We start from the raw sequence: 23,777 nt of genomic DNA, 5'->3' as shown, positions 1-23,777 counted from the left end.
TGGATTTTGCAGCACTGGAATCAGAAGCATCGGGCTGAGATGTCAGCATGCTGGATGTAAAACCCTTGCATGACTAAAGCTTGGGATTTCCTGTGTATATAGATTCCTGCCTGCAACTGGTGGCTGCCAAGACTTTTTTCTAACGGCCTACTAGCTATTAGCCCTAGTGGAAAACTTTCAACGGAGAAATGATTCAATATAAAAATATAGAAGTGTTTTAAATGAAAAAAAAATAATAATACCCTCTCATCTCCGTTTACAAACACCAAAAAAATATCCCTGAAGTTAGATTAATAACCCATACCAGCAAGGAAGATTAAGCAACAAATAAGCCAAATACCAACTATTAACCAAAATGAAATATCAATTATTGTGTAGATTATTTTTATTTCTATTATACTATACTGTAGGTTACAAAAAATATTAAGAGAGTAAAATCTAGTTATTTTATTTTAAGCAAAAAAATCACCTTAAGTCTATTAATTGCATTACACATGGGAAGTTATCGTTCTGTAGCACTGGTTATTAAAAAGTGGAATCTCTTACAGCATAGACACTGAATTTCAACTTCCCAAGAATCAAAATTAATCCCTCTGAGCACCAAGTTTGATGGTGGTACTGATAGTAAATTTGGAAGTATGCGAGGAACAAAGCTGCCTATGCTATTATTCACCAGGCGGTTCAAGTTTTAAACGCCCTCAAGCTTTAGGAATGTGTTAAAGTTCTAAATGCAAAACATGAAAGCTGTAACAGGATAAACCCACTAGCAAACATAAACTCTACAACGTCAACAGAAAAGTAAACAGACAGACTGGCTTTCAGTGCAGAACGGCCCACCTGCATTTCAAAACGGGCACTGCTCATTGCTCTGCCTTGCCCTGGCCCAGCTGCTGTGTTTTGTTGAGGAGAGCTAAGCCAGTAGAACCTGAGTCTCGGTTTTTGAAGAAAAAAGAGCAGCCAGCTAAAGCACCGACGTCGTCATTACCTCTTTCACTGGCATCATCGACGAGGACGATTTCCTCCAGCATGTGTCGTGGTGACCGGTTTATCACACTGTGAACAGTTCGTAGAAGCGTGCTCCAAGCCTCATTGTGAAAAACAATGACAACGCTTGTTGTGGGAAGGTTGTCTGCGTACACCTTCGTTTTACACCTGTAACCAAAAAAAGGCAGGTATTTATGAAGGTCAAGCCTTCAGTTCGAACTGCAATTTTGCGATTTATTTCTGAAGTATCAAAACTAACATTCATGATGTATCAATTGTATACAAAGTATGACAAAGGAGGAAATGGTGCACAGATTTATATTTTTACTTAAAAACCACCCTGACTTCTATGTATACATCTATGTATCCCATCCTACCACTAAGAAAGCAGAACCTCAACCCAATAACCATCTCTAGAAATGAAAGAGACATCCATACTGCTAGCACACAGAGATGATAACAAATTAATTCTTTCCACTACCCCTGTTTTGTGACGAGTAGCATGTCCAGATACAGTAATCCAAGCCCCTAATTTTGGCCTGCATTCCCCCAGAGGAATGGAAAATCCTCATGCTGTAATGGGGATTGAGGGAAAGCGAGAGACACACACACAAGATAAGAAATGGCAAACTTGAACTAGGAAGCAAATGCAATAAAAAAATACATATAGAGAACAAACACAAATAATAACTAAAAGAGGCAAAGAGTTCTGGACACAGTTCATGTTTCATACTACATGTATGCTACCTATAATACTGGTCAGTTAAGTATATTTCATAATTTAATGTGTTTATATCACACAAAGAGGGTGGTTTTCTCCTCATTGTATACGCGTTGGAAGTGCTATAAAGGTTCAAATTAAAATAGAATTATATTCACATTCCAAAGTTAGCATGGAAGACCACAGTTTAGTTCTCCTAATAGGATATATAGGACATTTATGCAAAATATTACATACACTCCAAGTAACCCCACATGCAGCCAACATTTTACGCTCTGCAATACTATTTTAAAGCAAGTGATATTTTCAGCATCTCCTAGAAAAATCAATATACTGTGCATAAAGTACTCCTAACAATTCTGAAAATACAATGCTACTCTAAAAAAATAACCATGCAAATTTAAGTGTTCTCTGCACAGATCTGTTCCTCCTGCACATTCAAAGTCACACACAGGAAGTTACATAAGATTTGATGGTACTAAATCCTTTAAGAAAGAATCAAAGCTAGAGATATATGCAGATCTCAAACACAAGGAAAACACTGAAGCAGAAAAAGAAACATATTCAATGGAGCTTCATTCCAACAAAAAGTTGTCATTAGATCCCAAATAATTGAGTCAACCCTAATGTAACCTGATCTAAATGCTATGAAAAGATGCTAACAGGTATTTGTGACTATCACCTTCACAGCAGTGGCCCTGTCTGAGGGCTTGAGAAGTACACAGTGCATATCCTCTACCATAAACATGTAAGAACAATACTGAAGGAACAACCTGCCGACACAGGATCATGGTGTCAACACCTACCCCCACCCTTTTTTCCCCCCGTTTGGAAAAACTGGTGACAGCTGGAACATCAGCCAAAACTGGGCTCCCAGCAGGAATATTTTATTTGCTGGATAACTTGGTTAACCAGAGCTCTTCTAAGCGAGAGCAGCTCTCGTAACACATAGGAATTTCAGCTCTGAAGTAGTGACAAAAGCCCAATGTGCACCAAGATCCCAGAAAAGAACAGTAAGTCCATGTACAATTGAAGAAATATCTGGAGGAGCTTCTGTGGAATCATGTTTCATTTATGAGAATTGAAGCACTAGGATCAAGCACTGTCTGTCTTCAATATTACACTTACTTATTATACAATTTTATTTAATTATTCACCACACGGAGGTGAACATCATAAAATCTTAAGGGAGAGCAGCCGTATCGTATACCCCTATGTTTTCCGATTTAATTAACATATTAAAAAAAATTGCACAGCATGCCAACTGATAAAGTTATTTCTGTGGTATCACTTAAAAAATAAAATAGCTTTTCACAAAAATGCTACGAATTTCAGATGAAAAAAATCATAAGCCAAATATTTTTTCCCCCATGTTTGTCACTTGTTTAAGCTATTTTGCTACTTTAAAACCAAATTCTCAATGTTTTATTCCTGTTGCTGCACTGCTCCCTAGATCAGAAAATAAGTGTCTGATTGTAGACTTTCAGCCACAGTGGTCATACAAATCCACCAACTGTTCCTCTATTTTTGGCAGAATATTTGTAAAAAAATATTGAGAAGCCTGTTAGCAGTTCTCTGTGAAAAGCAATGATGATATGCCATTCACCAGGAATATCTTGCTGGGATGACCACAGGATCCACTATTGTAACATGAAATATCTCATCTATAGCCTTGCCTCTTTTTATGGTTTTACAGAAGGTTTTATTTTACTGAGCTCAAATCAATTAATTGGTATAATAAAAGCCAGCCAAGTGATCAGGGACTATCATGTTTATAAACCATTACACAGTCCAAAGCATAAATACATCAAAACATTTAAGATCCATCTTTGAAGGGGAACTTCTTAGCACTAAGAGGCAGGCATACAGGAATTTTTTGTGACACACCCCCATCCCTCTTTTCACCTGCCTTTCTATATATACACTTTTTAGTACATTTGTACAAATTTTTGTGAATATATACAAACAAGAAACCCTGGTTTTAGTTTGGAAACACTGACATACACTCCTTCACCCACAGGAACATATTGCTGCAGAACAGAAGACAAATAAAATAGAACAGTTGACACCTGCAATTAGAGCATTAGCCTTCTATGTAAACCTCATGTTTTATCCTTACTAACAACATTTAATTTAAGAATCCTTTTTGTCTTTCTTTTTAAAACAAATTACCTGAGAAAGAGATTACCGTAGAATTTAAAATAAAGCATTCGTTTCAACCAAGAGTTATGCAACATTAGTAGCAGAATATAACCATGAGGGGAATGACACATAGGGTATGAATTAAGGACAATTTGAATTTTAATTCACTACTAATACATTATGTTCCTTTTGTTGGATCATGCCTCAAACAGTTTTAAAATTGAGTGCATAATATTAAGGAAGGCATACCATCTCCAGTAATTTAATGAAGACTTCAAACAGCAGCTGAGAATGTCTATTTCACATGGAATGCATCATCCTTTCCTCAATCTATGGCATTCACCATGCAAACTCTTGGCTAATGTGACTCCATATATTATTTAGATTGTGGAAACTCCCCAGAAATGTCAGACATTTTAAATGCAAGCAGAAACTTACTGCCCTCTTACCTAAAGATGCAGAAAAAGAATAGGCCAGATTGTTCAAATACGATCAAGACAAAAAGCTTAATTAGTCTACATGTACTCATTCCAATGCTTAAAACAGTAATGTTCTTTATTTCATAGCAAGACTCCTTCTCATGCACCAAAATTCACACCTTCAGCTGCATTATTCTTCCCTAATATTGATTTCTTGCTTTCATGTAATTAGGAAATAAAAAGGAAAATTAATTAGGAAATAAAATCAGTTATTCAAGATCTTTGATGCACCAGCAAAATCAAATTTCAGGAAAAAAAAAGTTTACAAGCTATACTTCTAATAGTTGTTTTACAAAGGAGCCATGGGACTCCCCTGGCTGGATGGGGCTTTGAGCAGCCTGGTCTAGTGGGAGGTGTCCCTGCCCATGACAGGGGGTTGGAACTAGATGATCTTTAAGGTCCCTTCCAACCCGAACCATTCTGTGATTCTGTCTATAAAGATGATCTATAAATACACGACTCTGCTCCGACCTCTATAAGATTATCATATACATTCTTCAGAGTTTCATCTTTCTGCAATTTTGCATCGTATATTCAGAATATTTTGGTCCAGTCCCTTATAACTACAGGGTTACTCAAAGGTCCATATCTCCCCAAGAGCACAAGGCCATGTAACAGGTTCAAATCCTTCATAACTTAAATTCAAGTTTAATGGACTAAAAGCAAAGGAAGGAGGACGGATCCTAGCATATATTTGCATAACATTGCTTAAGAACAGTGACAGCAAAATAAATACAGAATGCTGCCCCTAACACTCTGTAGCCTGATTTCAAAGTTTTAAGTCCATCGCAAAAGTTTTTAAAATGGAAAGCCAAAAACAACTATGAGTTGTGTTATACTTCTCCAATTATCACAATTTTTTGTAAAGGTGTTAATTGGGTCTTATATAGAAGCTCTGCAAGCTTGAGATAAGGTGATGTTAAAAAAAAAAATCTCAAAGAGAATTTTATTCAGTGGATTATGTATAGCTACTTGAAAACTACCTGATGCTACTTCAAATGCACCTGAAGAGCCCCTGAATAAACTGATTTCCTCTTTTCTCTTTCAACCCAGGGTACAAACAGTCCAGAGGAGACATTACAAAAATCAGAGACATCAAGTAAGGCAATTCTGTCCAAATAAAATTAAGCCATTAAATCTCGGAGTTTAATTGCTGCTTCAGCGCAATCTTGCAAGGAAAGACGACAATTCTTCATTTTGTGCTTCCTACCACACCACAAACCATATACTCCCAACTCTCCTCCACATCTGGCAGAACTGGAAGCCTCTCTCTTCTCTCATGCCACTGACGGAATGAGAAAAAAAAACGTACTTCACCACTGCAGGGACAGAAGAAATCTACCAGCTGATCTTACAAGAGCGTTCATTTGAATTCCTCAGAAGGTAAAATTCTTCCGATACCTATCTGCTCTGCTCAGTGCCCAACTTGGAGATCAAAAAGGCTTATCCACTCTAGCCATTGGTACTTGAGATGCAGAGATGCCAGAAACTCAGGACACTGCCCTTCATTATCCTAATGCCACCTCTTTCAGTTTACTCTTGGGACTTTCACAAGCACTTCAAATATTACTTTAATAAAACGCAGTTGTGCAGCCATCTTATTACAGAATAGCACTTGGCATTCTATCAATACTACGAAACTGTATTCATAGATCAATTTACTTGGAAATTATTCCTAAAACCCAAGATTGAGTGCTACACGTGTAATATTATCACATCTTGAAAGACAAATATTTACAATGTTAGCAGTGATCTGTTTGCACGCCCTTCAAAGTCATGCTAAATCATTTCTGAAAGTAATGTAATAAAACAGGATTTAATATCTTGATAGCTCTTAAATACTTTTGTTTCATAGACCAAACAATCACACCCCAAAAAAAAGCTACAAACAGGGTAGAGGTCTTGTAGGAAATCAATTGTACGCTACCATAACATTTATGCAGTGAGACACAATGAGGAACGCCCCATTCACTGAAGCAAAAAGTGGAAAAAAAAAAATTTAGGCCACTTTCTAGAAAGATGATGTCATAGTTATATACTGCATTAGAAATAAATGCTAAATTTCTAAATACTGCAGGGCAGATCTCTACCCTGTCTGATGCTGACAAGAGGTTATTCTCCACAGAGGAGCAATGACAGGACAAGTAACATCAGAACATTATTATTTTTTAAATATATAATTTTCAGAACAAGGCCGCTCATGCTTACCTAATCACAAAAATTAAGACTCAGACACTACCTGAGCCATGATTTGCTACACCTGATATCAATTTTACTCCCAGATTCCACCAGCCTTTCATAGGAACAAGGCATAACCAATAATTTACAGTGGCTCAAAAACATTAACAGCAGTAAAACACACAGGCAATCCTTGTTTTCTAGGACAATGCACACAACCCAGAGCGCTCTGATAAAGGACAGAGATGGAACACAAGCAAAAGTGTCTCCTGTGCACGCAGCAGCTCAGCCAGGAAATCCCAGTGGAGCTCAGACCGGAGCTCGTATGTGCAGTGTGATAATGCAGTGCCAATGCATTTTTGAAAGCTGTAGTAGCAACAGATTGGGGCAGGGAAACATATTTAGTCATCTTACAAATTTAGTACAATCTTTTATCTCGCGTACTACAAACAACAGTTATAAATAAAAGCTGCAGTTATAAATAAACTGCATCCCAGAACTTCAATTCAACAAAGGAATAATCCGAGTCTTGCTGAAAATCAGGTTAGAGATGAAGTTTTGAGGAAACACTACACAGCACAGCCCTCGTAATAAATCTGTTTAATATTACTGGTGCAGTACAAACACCATACTCTTCAGTATTAAAATATATTGGAGTCTCTGAGAAGTAAGCATTGGTATCCTTAGACTTGAAAATACACATTTATTTTCTATTGAGGTTACCAAAGTTAATGCCAGATCGATAGAGAAGAAAATCGGAAAATCTGAACTCCTCTCATGAAACCTCAGGCTTTAATTACGGATATCTGATGAATATCGCTGCAGGGCCATAAAGTGGCAGTACTCCATTGTTTACCTGTCCATTTGCCGTAAGTTATAGCCTGCAATAAAGTTAATGTAACAAAGCAGAGGCACAGCTATACCCAACACGAAAACTCCTCTCTACTTAAATCATGGATGAAAACATGATTGAAGACTCAAGAGTCACCCTGAAGCTGCTGAGACTGACCTACATTTCCACCAGAGGATAACGCCCTGTAGCAGGGGTGGCAGCGAGAGTGTTCAAAACACTACGGCAAGAACCACCAGCACTCAAGTCAAGTGGTGTGTTTCTGGTAAACGCTGACTTAGTCTTTCCTGGATACGAGCAGCAGCCTCATAACATCATTATGAACAAGAGTGTTAACAAATCTGCTTCTGACATAAGTTTTTAGAATACCCCAAGCCCTCAAACTGGAGACAATTGAGCTGGGTAAAGATTTAATTTTCATACAGAAACAACACAGCTAAAAGGGCTGAAAGCAATACTTCAGAGAAAGATGGAATCACTGATTGTCATAACATGCCAAACCACTTTTCACTACACAGACTTTGCGAACAACCACAGTTTTAACTTGTGGCCACACAAAGAGAAAGCTCTGCAGATAAGGCTGAAACAAAACTTCACGCTACCCCTCAAGCTGCTGCTTCTAATCAAATCAGAACAATTTGGTTTAGAAAGAGGTCTTCATTTCTGTAATTCATCACAACTCCAATTAATCCTTCTGAACAGGTGACTTGAATGCAGGCAAATCCCTTTTTCTTATTTAAACATTTCCATCCAGCCTGCTTAATGTCTGCCTTCAATAGTATTACGTAATTTACCTGACATCAAGAGTATGAAATTTTCCTTTCTTCTGATCTCAAAGATTTGGATATAAGAAAGGTCGCATTATCTCATGAGTCAAGTGGAAATCTTCTTTAGACCCTGGAAACAAAATCCAAAATGGTCCTTAAAAACCATTGTGGTTACAGAATTCAAGCAGAATGTCACAAAAATAATTAGCCACAATTGACAACCTTCCTTATGCTGAAAGTGATCACAGGAAAGCACCTCTTGACAGAAGCAAAACCAAGTCTGTCCTCAAAGACTGAAATTGGACCTGAAGTTTTCTAGCCAAATTGTTTTCCATACTTCACCTATTAATTTGAATGAAGTTCAGGATATGGCCGCTCATCCAAAGTGGAAGACACTCATAACTACGAATGACATTGCCAAGTGTTTTTGTGTATATATACAGACACACACACATATATATGTGTGCATGTATATATGTCTATATATATATATTTAAAAAAAAAAAAAACAGTTTACAGGAAGCAAGCTGATTTTTTCAGGTGACTTTTTTCCCCTCTAAACTTTCTCTAAGAAAGAGATTTATAGGTAGTTTCTTCCAGCTAACTCATTAAGTCAACATGAACATTTCCAAATGTTGATTCTACCAGTACCAAAAGGAGCCAGTACCAACAGGAGCCTAGCATAACTGCTATAAACTCCACAACATTCATGTAAGTTAGATTTAGAAGAATGGCTTTTAACCCCGGGGGAAAAAAAAAAAAGTCTACTTCCTCCCAATTGTGAAAGTAAGCTTGGCAGCAGGAACTACGCAGGGTAGTTTAATTAAGTCAAAAAGCCTTCAATAATAACTTGAACTGACCACATTACTGTACTAGTTAAACATTATGGTCTTAGTTAGAGATCTGCATCTTGTTTTTCTATTAAGTGACTGAAGTCATAGTTAATATGAACTTAGATCCAGTCCACTCAAATATGTAGGGCCATCTGGATAAAAACTCTGATTATACCGTAACACTATCTATACCACTCAAAACTCAACATCCTGACCGCAGACAGTTTGAGAAAAGGATAGTTAAAAAAATCCCAAATGTTATGCAGAACTAACTGAGGTATAATAAGATGTCTGATACCCTTAAATCTGGCAAAATTATACCAACTAAGGAACAAAATGACAAGGAAGATCTTTTATGCCAAGTTCTATGGAATCTGCAGCCTTGGAGAAAGGGTTGCTAAGGTATCCCAAAGCTATCCGCACTGTTCCTTGCTGCAGGTCTGCTTGGGGAAGCCCACCACCTTTCCAAGAAATCTCAACCTGCAAAATATGACACCTTCCTAGCGCTGCATCATAAGCTCCAGAGGGGACCAGAGCTTACATGAACAACATCATTCCGTCCCACCTATGCCTCCATTGCTTCCAGCCTTGGCCATTTGTGCCTGGAAGAGAAGAGCATTTTAAGATGCTCTTTTCTAGTGTAAAAAAGTCAGAATTGGGTTTAAACTCTCACACCAGGGACCCAAGCGTCTCCTTAAATTTTATATATTCCACAAATTATTAAATAATGACTACAGCCTGTAAAGCTCAGCCTTCGAACACAGTACTCATTCTTAATTTTACAAAGCAGCTTCCAAATCACCTCAAACAGCTTTGAGAGCAAAGACAAGTCATATGACACATACAAATTTCATGCATTTAACCACACCGCTTTCCAGTCTGAAACACATAAGCATAGCTAAACACCTATTTTAGTCATTGACACCTATTTTATTTATTGCCTCCCTCATCTTCAGCAAAATCAAGACAAGACTCTAGTGTTCCTAATCGCTCATCTTTTACTCTTTGCTGTCATGTCAAGCCCCCAGCTGCATATTTTCCTGGCAACTGTGAATCAACTCCCACTGTGATGACTGATTCACAGACCAGAATAAGTCGTGCTTACGAGAATTATTCTATTAACAACTAAAAACCAATCTGTTACCCTCAGCTGCATGTTCCCCCATAACAATATCCCTCCAGAGGTCATGGTACTGTTTGTTATATTAGTTATGCTAACCTGCCCCAATCCAGATTCAGGAAAGTATCCAGGCTAAACAAATTACTTCTGGTTTAGTTTTTTCTGTTAAGCAAATAATTTGGTTGGGATAATGAGAAATAGAATAACATTCCTGCTTACAGTCAACAAAATGACTAGCAATTCATGCATGTGTCAATGATTTTAAAGGCATCTATGTGCCTCAATAATTTTGTGCCAAATAATAAAAATAAATATAAACTTGTTAGTACAACTGGGGCGCAGCTCAGCAGAACACAGATTTCAACTTCTGTAGATGTCTCATACTGAGGAGCTCCCTGAGCTGGAGAAGTGCCTAAAAGTTACTAAAACAGCTCACATTTTTGTTCTTCTAGTAAGGAAACAAAATTTCTTGGCCAAAACATAAATGTGATGCCCAGAGTGGGTCATCTATAGAGATTAACCTAAGAGCACCTGGAGACAGAAGTGCGAGAGAGAACATGTAACCCATGAAGGTACCTGCTGCCTTAAGGACCGAGCAGGTACACAAACGTGTCTGCCTTCGCACAGATGATGGTGGTTTGGCAGAGCTAGAAATGAATGTGAAGGATAATGTAGGCTACTCAAAAAGCTGCTCTCCAGCTGACAAGTTATGCCATTCCCCATTAAATACATGTGGCAAATTGGTCCTGGCACACCTAATTCCACCAGCTTTTCAATCATAGAATCATTTAGGTTGGAAAAGACCCTTGGGATCATTGAGTCCAACCATCATCTCCACTCTACAAAGTTCTCCCTTACGCCATATCCCCCAACACCACATCTAAACGAGTCTTAAACACATTCAGGGATGGTGACTCCACCACCTCCCTGGGCAGTGTATTCCAGTGTCTGACCACTCTTTCTGTGAAGAATTTTTTCCTAATGTCCAGCCTAAACCTACCCTCTTGCAGCTTAAAGCCATTTCCTCTTGTCCTATCACTAATTACCTGTGAGAAGAGACCAGCACCAACCTCTCTACAGTGTCCTCTCAAGTAGTTGTAGAGAGTGATTAGGTCTCCCCTCAGCCTCCTCTTCCTCAAACTAAACAGTCCCAGCTCCTTCAATCGCTCCTCATAAGATTTATTCTCCAGGCCCTTCACCAGCTTCGTTGCCCTCCTCTGCACTCGCTCCAGCACCTCGATATCTCTCTCATATTGAGGTGCCCAGAACTGGACACAATACTGAAGGTGTGGCCTCACCAGGGCTGAGTACAGGGGGACAATCACCTCCCCTACTTCTGCTGGTCACAGTATTTCTAATACAAGCCAGGATGCCATTGGCCCTCTTGGCCACCTGGGCACACTGCTGGCTCATGTTCAGCCGCTTGTCAATTAGAACCCCCAGGTGCTTTTCTGCCAGGCAGCTGCCAGCCACACTTCCCCAAGCCTGTAGCGATGCATGGGGTTGTTGTGGCCCAAGTGCAGGACCTGGCACTTGGCCTTGTTGAAGCTCATACCGTTAGCACTGGCCCATCGGTCCAATCTATCTAAGTCTCTCTGTAGAGCCTCCCTATCCTCATGCAGATCAACACTCCCGCTTAAATAATTAACCCTTAGGCAAAACTTTTAGAGACCTCTGTATTTCAGAAGAACTGACATGCTGGAGAATTACAGGACTTGAAATAGTCACATTTTCCCCACCACCACATTAAAGGAAGCAACCCATAAAACCTGTGAAGAAAATAATTACATGGTTGAACAGCTAAGTGTGCCTTTGAACATATCCGCTTTTTCAAAACCTTGATTGAAAGTGCTACTGGCAGCTGTGCTGTAAGAACATAAATGTGGTAAGGAATGATTAGAAGTTACCCATTCTCCTTCTCCCCAAACTATTTCCATATTAGCAGGGATATAGATAGAACAAGTTATAACAGAAGCAACTCCACTAACACAGCAGAAAGTGTTTCTGACAACGTGAGTACATTGACTAATCAGCTAAATACTTTCATAAGACATACATACAACACCAGAACATATTTATAGCTTTCACAATTCTGACAAAGGCTACAGTATTCTTGGAAAGTAATATTAATCCACACATACAGATTAAGATCGCCTTGCATTGTAAACACATTATTGTTCTCAAATTTGCTGGGGAAATGTTAACACACTCCCCAACTTCTTAATTAGTGTGACCTTATAAAGTACACACTGAAAAGATGACAAAAGGAGGAGCTTTTCGGGGACCATTTTTCTCTCAATCTACTAAAAACGCACACAGCAAATAAATGTTAAAGATGTTGGCAGCAATTTACAAAAACAGAAAATCCAACTCTGCCCTGAGACCTTAGCTAAAATCTTATTTTAAGATTCCACTTTCACACGTATAGTATTGTGATAGTATTTGTGTCCATACAAATGGAAAAGAAACTACAAATGGAAGAGAAACAAACACAACATTACTAAATTTATAATGCATATTTTACTGCGTAACACAGTAACTGCAAAGCATGTCCACGTGTCCCAGACAAAAAATTCCTATAGCTCAACTCGCTTTTAAAATTATAACTTAATTTGTCTGCAAAAGCTTGAGTGATGCTTAGGTATTTAGATACACAAATTTATTTTCTTATTTTTGTACTTACACCATAAAAATGGTAGAACATATACATGCAAGCTTTCCAATACGAATGCTGATAAACATATGATGTTATTTAGTTTCTTCCATACTTCCTGTGTCTTAATGAAAAATTACTCATCTTTACCTTCCAAATAACCAACTGTTGTAACTATCATTTCCCCAAAGTTTTGTTAATTCCTTCCATTTAGCTCTTCCAGAAAAAATATACAGAAATCACCCCAAATTAGCATCCCAGCTTTGACAGAAGTCTCCAATGAAACTCATGATTTTTCCTCACAGCTAAAACAAGTTAAAAATGCTAATGACAAGTTCTTACCCAGTGGAAGTCAGCACTTTACAGTAAGGCAGTTTCTTATCCTAGAGACAGTGTGATAAACAGGGCAGACACTACATACAAATCTGCACGAATGCCAAGAGATCCCATTGCCAAGTTACAACCACAATCAGAGCAATAACATGAGAGGAAAGGGTATAACCCCCCCTCAAAACAACATCCGTGGGTTTTGGAAGAAAACCCTGCAAGTTCCTGATTTGCATTCTTCCACTATGCTGAGAAACAGGCAAGTAGTGACCATAAAATCTGACTAATAATATATATGAAAATCAATTGAAAAGTTACATTAATTCAAACTTATGGAATCATATTTTGAAGAATATATCGCTCAATTATTAAGAACACCAGCACTACCAGGAACTTACGCTACATAGAATCACATTCATTCCAAAAGATTAAGGTACCAACAAACCAGCTCTTTATCATGCATTAAAAAATGAAAAGTGGACACAGCTTCATCTCATTCTTCTAATTTTACCTTCTGAGGTAAGAAATGAAAATAAATTAATCCAGCAGCTAGGCCTTGTGTATACAGAAGCAACAGCAGGGCTTCTAAAGAAATGGGGTTTCTATAGCATCTGATTCTTGCAAGAGAATGCAGATAATTGATTGGAAAAAATCTTGTTTCATGAGCTTTATTTAACTTGAGAGTCCCTTTCAAAACAAGAGGGGTTGGGGGTGGAGAGAATCATCAGCTACCCTGCCAGAGTAGCCCCAGGAGAGTAAAGCAATCTGAGTTGTATTTAAAACAAGGCTACAATTTTCTTTCTAATTACTTATGACTCAGCTATGAAAGGATCAATATTTCAGAGGCAAGATCAAAACCAAACCAGATGGATATTAGAAAACATTATAATGCAATCTAAATAAGGTTTTGCACATTTCATGAGGTAAGAATTTTTTTAAGTATTTCTTTCTCATCATCAAATCTTTTCTATTTCATATAATGCAGAATTTTAGTCTGCCTCATTACAAGCAGCACATGAATTTTTCAAATAAGTAATTTTTTCCTGAAATGCCAACTTAACTTTGTTCTCCCTCAAACAAATTAATTTCTATTCCCCGAACAAGCTCTATATTTGTAATCAGATTCAAAGTTAAATAACACTGAAGAAAACTTGTTTCTGCTGTTCAATCTTGTTTGTAAAATAAGTACCATGTATAGAGGTAATCCTCCTACTTTTCGCTTCAACAGTAATATCTTACAGAACTGAACTCTTGTTTTGGATCACTCTTTGTACATTTTTCATTTGAGTACATTTTAATACAATATAAAGCACTTACCCTTCTAACCTGACATCAGGTAAAGATCTGTTGAGTGCAATCATTTCACTTGCCATTAAATTAAATTGATTTATTTTAAACATTTCTTTCATTTTTTCTTGCTCCTCTTTTGGAATGACCACAGGCTTCCCCATCTCTCCAGGTCCTTCATGTGGTTTTTGTATAGGTTCTGGAACTAAGAATAAATAAAATGTTGGTAACTACTTTTATGCTTGCTTTTGTTTGTTTATACTTTATTTTACACTGTAGAAGTGTTCCTGTTTAAAACACAGTTCTAAACACACCAAGTTTTGGAAGTGACAACTAATCGTCGTATTTGGGAGTTTAACAGAAGTAGTTATGCGCTGCTCTTAGATACCACAATTCATTTGAAAGAACAATAAGAGTTTAGAGCTATCCATCATCATGTCCAAATCAGCTTTACTGTTAAAGTTCTGGAACAAGAAACATTTATATCCCAGATTGTTCTTGCACACACAAGCTTTTCAGGAAAAGTTGAATTTTCTTTTACAGGGATTTTAGTAAAGATTAAAGTAAAATTGTAACTTTACATTTATTTCAACATGTTTATTTTAAACAGAACGACACTGGCATTTACATTTTAGAAATAATTTCTCTCGGTTTTACTAGCATTATTTTTAGTCAACACAATTACATTTTGGAGTTCAACGTTAGTACTCGAAACGGAACGGAAACAGTAACACTTGACATGTTTAAACCAAAGAAATCTTATATATCAAACTGATGAGGGAGAGAGGGAGGAGAAAAGGAATCCAGATTCTTGAATTATTTGGTTTTTTTAAACAAAAGAAATGAAAAACCAAACCATAAAAAAAACCTGTTAACATTTTTCTTTACAAATGCTCATTTACTTTTCTCCTGGACTGAAATGTTTTAAATGCTCATACACTGAATTTGAAATATATTACTACTTAACAAATTCAGTACAAATTGTAACTAAAAAATAGTAATTTAAGATCCAAACAGAGGAACAGGAAGTATTTTAAAATAAAGACACCAAAGTGTTCAATAATAAGCCTAGCTTCAAGTTGTCTTTAATTTGCATCTCGGACAGCACTGTATAGTTAGAGCTCATGCCGCGTGCAAATAGCCATTTAAAGAATAATTATTTTTTTAAAAAAAAAAACAAAACAAAAACCCAAGCCTTCTGTCCTTGCTGAAACACAGACTTAAAATATATACTTATTAGTAAGTGAAACATTTTCCTCATTTGCATTTAGCACTAATCGGTTACAAGCACAACGTGTTCCTTGAGAAACTTTCATTTTCAAGTACCTGAAGCAACTGCGCCAGTTGCATTAACACAGTAACGTTTAGCAGAGAAAATCCTCCCACCACAGAGAAGCTCTCTTTTTACCAAACTCCCCTTTACGGCAAGTTGAGCTCTGTAACAGTAGGAGTTGCCAGCCAGTCATTCACGCGCTGAAAACTGATCGAATTAGTATGTCCAAGCAGATCCTGAGCAGATTGATTTACGCACGTGTTGGTTTTAACCCTGGGCTAAAGTGAGCACGCCGCTTGTCTTGCATCTTTGCCTCCTCAGAAAGTACGGCTGAACTCACATTAAAACCCGCTGATTTGCAGTTGCACAAGAAAAAAAGTTTAATCTTTTAAACTAGAATTTGTGCCTTTTGAGGGGTAAACAACAAAAAATTACGGTATATAATAAGACAATTATTTGGGCTTAATAATATATATTCAGCTTTGTTTCATTATGTAGGCTATCATAACTGTTTTTATTAAGTGTATAGCAATTTGTATAGAGTTTCACTTGAACACTCCATCATTTTCTTCCCAACATACCAAAAATGATTAACCAGAAGCTATCAGAATATAGCTATATGCTAAAAAAAAATTGTTCCCCATTTTTTCCAGCATTCTCAAGAGTGAATGTCTTGACCTGCCGTATTTGCTATGTAGAATAATAAATAATTTCTAATTTCATTTATACATCCAGTTTTTTCTTAACTTTGACTAAACCAGTTAAACCGAATAGTTAAATTAACTGAAAACTCATCTTTCCCATTTGCAGATCTTGCTGTTAGATGCTAGTTTAGCACATCAGTGAGTTGGATCCAGGTGTACAAATTCCACAAAGTCATCAGTTGAATTTTTAAATTTCATTAGTAAATGTATAGTACTTGATTACAAATTTTACCTAAGTACTCCCTTCTCCTGCAAAAAAAAATAAAAATCCAGCAATAGCTAACTAGATCCACAGATATTTTACAGAACTGACTGAATGCAAAGACAGGCAAGCTTGGTGTGCAAGCACAGAGATGACTTTCCAAGAAGAGTTAACCATTTTCTCTCACAGTTTTCTGCATTTACAGTAATCTGTTTTCCCACAAAAGCATATAGTTTTCCTATCAACACAAACCAACAACATTCTTCCAAAATGACTAATACACATTGTTAAAAATTCAAACTGCGGTGCTCTTTTGTCAGTTAACGATGAAAAAAAAATTTCCTTTGAAGGACTGTAAACATGTACTGATGACATACTTCTAACAAACAGTAATTTAATTTACAGATGCAAGTTTCAGAGCTAAATGAACGACTTAATCATCACCTGATCCAATGGGAAATCTAGTAATGTTTTTGCAGACATTTCTCATTTTATCAGTAAACGATTAGTTTCAAAGAGGGCTTGATCTCTTCCAGAATCTTCGTTAAGAGTCAGGAACTCTTTATGGACTACGGCCCTCAAATTCCTTTTTACTAGGCAATATGCCTGATAAAAACCAGATATTTCAAAATCTAAGACCATCTAAAGCCAGAAAGAGGGGTGGATTATTCCCTGACACATCTTTAGGGGCCACAACGATGGTAAACTGACCAAAACACCAAGTCCAGTAACCTTTAGAGGAACTACCACAATTACAAGGAAGTTGTTTTGACAGGTAAAAGTTCAGAGTTCTTAGACACACCTCAGTCTTAATAGAACAAGACTGATTTATGATGAACCATTCATATTTTCAAAAATTAACTCTGTATTTTATATCTTCAACCTGCTCACTTTTCTTCTTATGGATTTTTTATGCAGATGAGAATATTCAGAACTGAGTCACAACTTAAATATTCCACCTTTACTAAAGAGTTCAAAATTCAAAACAGAAGGTCTTGATTGGTACTTCACAAAAATGACTGTTCCTAGTTTAAATTTGTCATTGCCCCAAGAAAAGAATGTAAATAGCAAGTAGCTGAGATCACAAGACTCTTATAAAACCAAACTGAGGACTGAAAGATTTTTTATTTTTTTTTTTGCAGGGCATCTAATCATTACACAAGTGGAACGGCCCTTCAGGGGAAAAGGATGAGTTTGGAAGTTTATTTAGAAACTGCATCAAGTGCAAAAGCTGGAAGTTCCTTTGCAGTCATACCTATACGAAGACTATAACTGTGAGTAAGGAAGGACTCATTTGATCTTCATTTAAGTCAAGACGACAGAGCTAACATACAGGATTCTTGCAGAAACAAGAGCGTTACGCAAAAAAATCTTTACTAGTAAAACCACAGTACTACCTGGATTTTTTTTGTTTACAGGAATGGTCCCTTTTTGTACTGTTAAAGAAAGGGTTCAAGACATTCTCTAAGTCTAGAGCTTATTTACAATAATCAGTAAATTCTATTCCAGGCTGTGAAATCTAAATTGCAACGCTGGATCCCCATCTGGAAACAACAGTGCTCAACTAGATACCCTATGCATTTCAGGTTTGGAAAAGACTACTACATAACATGGATGATGCTTAAGTGATTTTCTTTCTAACTCATAACAACCGTTAAACTTACAGCAACAGCCTTCCACCATCAACTATTACTCTTTGTGAATCTGACTGCTGAACCATCAGTAATTACAAAAAGGGAACCACCACCCAGAAGATGTGCTAATCGAAAGAACAACTGTGACAGTTTGGGTAAGGGATGTACACCATCCAGGTCAGATGGAGAGCTCAGAATAGGTGAAAATCTCAGAGCTGAGCACTGAGGAGAGCTTCCCCCTGACCTACTCCCCCCTCTCTGGAGCAGTCATGATGGGGAGAAGAGCAGCAGTATCAGCCAGGACAAGCACAGGCTCCCTCCCAGCTCCCACAGATGGATGCTGGAATCAACACTGCTATTTGTTCTGACCCCACTTCCCCTGGCTACCTCCTGAAGCTACTGCTGTCTTCTTCTGCCATGGTGGAGGGGGTAGAGCAAAGGCTTAAGCCTACGTCCAAATCATCCCACACAATTACAGTCACTGGATTCCAACTATCCCTCTCCTAGTATCATTTTAGTTCCTCAGTCCCATACAACGAAAACACCATGCCAGGCCCCCTTTTCCTAAATATCTCCACGTCAGCTCTCTTACTCACAGCCTGGCAAGTGCCTGTCCCTTTACCACTTCACCTCTTGTCCCCTCATCTCCACACTCACATCATTTTAACTACCAACCCTCAATCTCTATGACAGCAGACACAAAGACCTTTATCCCACTCATCTTACAGTTCACCATCATCATGTACACAGAATTTTCTACAGATTCACATTCCTTTATTATTTTATTTATTATTTCTTATTTTGAGCAATTTGTAAAAAATAACAGCCATATACATACAATATTAGACACATAAGCTGAAGCTCACGATTTAAGATGCTAGTATCTTACACCATCAATATCAAGAAGAAAGATTTTTTCCCAAAGGCAATTTAGACCATGGCTCAGTCTCATTTTGAAAAAGAACTTCTAACTTCATGAAAGCCTAAACGGTCCAAAATTATCCTCAAAATCATTTGCTCCTGCTGAAATATCTAAAGACTAATTTTTCTAACTAGGCAAGCACAGCCTAAAATAAACTTACAAATTCTTCAGAAAAAAAACTTACTCATATGTCAAGTAGGTTCATTAAACGCCATGGAATTCTTCCACAAATTGCAAAGAGAAGCTATATACTAGAGTGACATGGACAGAGACCATTAAATTCAGAACGCTTACATAATTTATGCTGAATCAAGAAAACTAAATCAATTATGGAAATGAACAGGGGGTAAAAAAATGAAGTGAAAAAGATTTTGAAAAAATAGCCTCAGTGTTATCTGAGGAGATTCTAGGCATTCTGAGTGGGAATAAATCCACTACAGACTCCAAATCACTAAACTACCGGAACAAGTAAGAATATCTAAGATCAGGCATGCAACTAGGAAGTGTCAGCTGTGCACAAAGAATTGTCGAATGTCAACTATGGTTCCTAGCACACATATTTCTGCACAACCTTACTACAAGTCAGTTGTTTAACAACAAAAACAAACAAACAAGAAAAATGTACAAAACCACATACAAAGTTTTGGTTGGTTGGTTTGTTTACAATCCAATAAGATATTAAAAAGATATCAGGAATTTTAACACACACAGGTTAGGGAAAGGCCAGAATGAAAACTGTACTCAAGTAAAACTAATATTGCATAGGGAAAGTCATAATACTAGTCTAAAAAAAAAATGCAAATTTTCCCTCATATGAAGGATTCCCCCAATGATTTTATGTGTAAAGTCATCGGAACTTTCAAAATCAACAACACATATCAAACCAAGTTTGATATTTGATTTCAATTGCTGTTTGCCAACAGCAAAGAAAAAAAATAATCATGTAGAAACTTCATGGGAATCCAAAAAGTGGATCCATTCCTTGTAACCACAATATTAGTCATCATATTATCCTCAAAAAAATTTCCCAACTTTTGAAGACAGAAAAAAAAAAAGACTGAGTTCCTATAAAAGACATACTTAATTCATAATTGATACATAATTCATTTTCTCGTCACTTTCTCTTCCACTTATTGAAAGAGAAACACAAAAGATGAAATGCAACTGAAAATGTAAGTCCCTTCTGCAAAACTCAGGTGAATTAGAACCTCTCTAAAATGTCTGCGTGCAGTTGTGAAAGCAACAGTTCAGAAGTACTAAGCACAGAATTTCTACATTCCTATACGTTGTTGTTCCCTGTGGAGATTCGTGGACCTGTTTTCATCATGGGGAGAAAAAAAGCAAACCAAAACTAACATTTCCTAAATATCTCCCCAGTGTTATCCTCTAACAGAGCACTATTGGTCTTAAAACATTTCATAAAATTTCCCAGGGAGGGTCAAAGTTGTCCACACCAGATGTCAACAGGTGAAAGAGTTTTTTGTGATGGAAACCATTCATGCATCTTGAGTACAGTTGGTTGATCAGATTTAACATCGAGCATTACTCCATAAAGTTTTCTATAGCAGCAGTGAAACACACAGACACAGCCTTTCCAGTGGGTGAGACACCATACAACAAAATTAGATGTTTCACAAATGAACTGGAGGCAGCAGCTGCCTGCAGTTCTAAATGCCTGTGCTGAGACATTGCAGGGACGAGAACTCGCCTTGCACCAAGCCTTCCCTCCCATCTGATCAACTAACATGACCTCCTGAAAAGAAAGTTAGCAACAGGAATGGTACTGGCTTTCAAAAAAACCACACTCAGCTCATCTATCTGGTACCCAAAAACTAAGATGGCAGTAACGAAACTGAAAGCTTATCTGAAGAGCTTTAGTATTAAATAATACAGCTCTCGCTTCAAAGAAAAAGTTACATACATAAGCACGTGCATATATGTATATACACCCACCCCACCCCCCATATTTGTCACTTTTACATCCAAGTTTATTCTACTTATTTTCACAAATTTGTTTTCATCACAACATGCACCGTCCCTTATTGCTATGGTCACTGGCCGAATTTTGGCTTAGGTGGGGTTTTGGCTTTTGTTGGTTTTTGTTTGGTTGGTTGGTTTTTGTTTGATTGTTTTTGGGGGAGGTAGTTTGGTTTGTTGGTTTTGTTTTTTTTTGTTTTGGGTTTTTTTTTTTTGGCAGAGGCAGGGGGACAAATAAGCTTGGCTGTTGGTTTGGTTTGTTCTACCACCAAGTCTAGTGAAATTAACAGTGCCTTTGCTTCCTCCCTACTGGAAACTTAGAACATGCTTTAGGCTATATTAACATAGCTTACAGTCCTGAAATGCTTGTTGTGTAGCTTTATTATTTTTCATATACATTAGTGCTTAAAATTCTACATCTTAAGTAAGCATTTAAGTCTACAACATACATCTCAGGCAATATGCTTATTCCCTAGTCATTCAAAGAAACATTGAACATTCTGCATCATCTAAATGCTGATGCAATGCTATATTGTTGGGTGGAAAGAAAAAAAAAATCAAATGTTTAAAAGGAGTGAAGTTTTAGATGTGTATTAAAGATTACTCAGGCAGAAAACTTACCATCTCCAGCAGGGAGGCCTCGTTCTTTTTTCTCGTCACATTTGTTGCATTCACTGAAGTACAGCAATAGAAACATATCCAGAAGGACCCAAACCAAAGAGGTGGCAAGGACCACCTTGCAATATGCAAATTTTTTCATGGCACTTTAAGTCAAATACAAAAATAAAAAAAAGTATAAATAAAAACATCAACAGGTTTCTTTAATCCAGTTTGAGATACCCCGTTCTATATCTGGAAAAAAAAAGAAAAAGAAAAAAGTCACATAAAGTTACTTAAGGACAGCAGCTAAAAGCAGAAATTTTAACTACATTTTAAAGGTAACAGTTTAATTACCAAATGCTGTACGTATCAAAATGAATGCTCTATGCATTCCAATGAGACTAAGGGAACAGGATCAACTAAAGCAGCATTACTCCAGTCTTTCAATACGTTAACACTCATCACCAGAAATGATAAAATGAGTGCTCTGCAGAGCCACTGGAGAAGAGGGTAAGCACATCTAATGAAATTAAAAGGAACTCTGGACCCTCTGGAAATCAGAGCAAGGTAAATGAATGAAAACCAGGAACACCTCAGGAAGCAAGGTATCAATCTGTGCTGCGTGAAGCCCAAGGCTAACATTCCTCACGCTCCCGCCAGGTAGCACATGCCAATTGTCTGGGCCCATCAGCAGGAATGCTAGTCTACAAATGCCTGTATTTTACATAAAGTCCAACAGCACGTTACACCTTTGTCACAAAGACAAATGCTTTGCTTTCAACAAACCAAAAATAAACATCCATTTTGGTAAAGTTAAACAGTAAGCAAAGTGAAGAAAGTATACACAAGCCACTGCGATCACTTACTAGGCATTCAAAGCTAAAGGTTCTCAACTAATAATTTGGATGCGTAAAGTGATTTTAACAGTTTAATGCTGGATTATAGAGCAAACTTTTTGATATTTTTCAACACAAACATTAAAATTTTAGAATGCCAACCTTTGAAATTCTCTTTTATCCTACTCAAATTACAAGCAAATTTTGTTACAAGGACTGTTTATTTCCATGACTGACAATTGGGTAGGGCAGAATCAAGAACAGCTTTGGGTTTGGTCACTTACACTAAAATATGAATATTTTTGTTTATTTTTTTTTACCAGCAAGTTCCCCACCAGTGCACACATTTTTAAACGCAAAGTACTCCTTAAATATTTCCCAGTGAGAACAGCTTACTATTTAAAACCAGAATTGCAGATATTCTTAACTTATAAAATAAATGGAAAATAAGACACTTCAAAAACCCACTAAAATTTTAAAATTGACATACACAGTTTTTCTTACATGCTTTCAGCCTAAATTGAAGAACTTATTGGAAAGGAGAACTTTAATTGTAAGCCATGATTATGAAAAAAACTCACAAAAACACCTGTATCATTAAGACTACCCGTCCTTTAGTATTGCATTGTCATAATTTGATTCATGCCCTTCCCCACCCACTCCCTGCCTTTTTGAGGCAAAATACTATGAAATCCCTCTTCTAAATTATTTCTTACGGGCGGCAAAGGCATTCGTGTCTCCACACATCCCTAGACACTTAAGTGGCATAGGTTTGGATGGCATAGCAATGTAGGAGCCCGTGGCCTACCACCTCTGCAGGATTAGAAGGGCGTATATCCCTCTGCTTCCTGCATAGGTGTGCATCAAATGCCAAGAAAGTTTTGTCTGGGATAATCTCAGTTTGCATCTATACAGTTTTGACATACATGGATGATTATATAAAACAAAGAAGTACAAAAGTATCTGTAGTTAACAATTAGATGATAAAATACCAGGTGAAATTACCAAAATGAGACATTAAGTTAAGTATGTTAAGAAAAAAATCCTAGGGGTTGGTTGTTTTCTTTTTTAAAATAGACAGAAGGATGAGCCTGAATCCTTCTGAACTCCAACTGATCTTGGAGTTGCATTATAAAGCTCTCTAAAACCATCAGCTTAGTGATCAGCAGCAAAGAAAAATAATTTGTTACAGAATACTAAGAGAAGAACAGAAACCAAACCATCACTATGCCATTACACAGTATCCGCTTTCTCATCTTGAGAGCTGTATGAACATCCAGTCTTGTCA

General features: G+C 37.2%; 1 protein-coding gene across 3 annotated transcripts in view; it reads right to left on the bottom strand.

Moving 5' to 3' along the window:
- The window catches only part of GALNT1 (polypeptide N-acetylgalactosaminyltransferase 1), an 86,475-nt gene that overhangs the window by 22,295 nt on the left and 40,403 nt on the right, over positions 1-23,777 (bottom strand). For all 3 annotated transcript variants that reach the window (XM_054190263.1, XM_054190264.1, XM_054190265.1), the window contains 3 exons: positions 21,675-21,905; positions 14,372-14,546; positions 986-1,152 (listed from right to left, as the gene is read on the bottom strand). In XM_054190263.1, coding sequence (XP_054046238.1) covers positions 986-1,152; positions 14,372-14,546; positions 21,675-21,813 — 481 coding nt within the window. In that variant the 5' untranslated portion in view covers positions 21,814-21,905. The remainder of the gene's footprint in view (positions 1-985; positions 1,153-14,371; positions 14,547-21,674; positions 21,906-23,777) is intronic.

This window comes from Rissa tridactyla, chromosome 2 (assembly GCF_028500815.1).
Source record: "Rissa tridactyla isolate bRisTri1 chromosome 2, bRisTri1.patW.cur.20221130, whole genome shotgun sequence".
Classification (NCBI taxonomy): Eukaryota; Metazoa; Chordata; class Aves; order Charadriiformes; family Laridae; genus Rissa; species Rissa tridactyla.
This window is presented reverse-complemented; position numbering and strand designations above follow the sequence as displayed.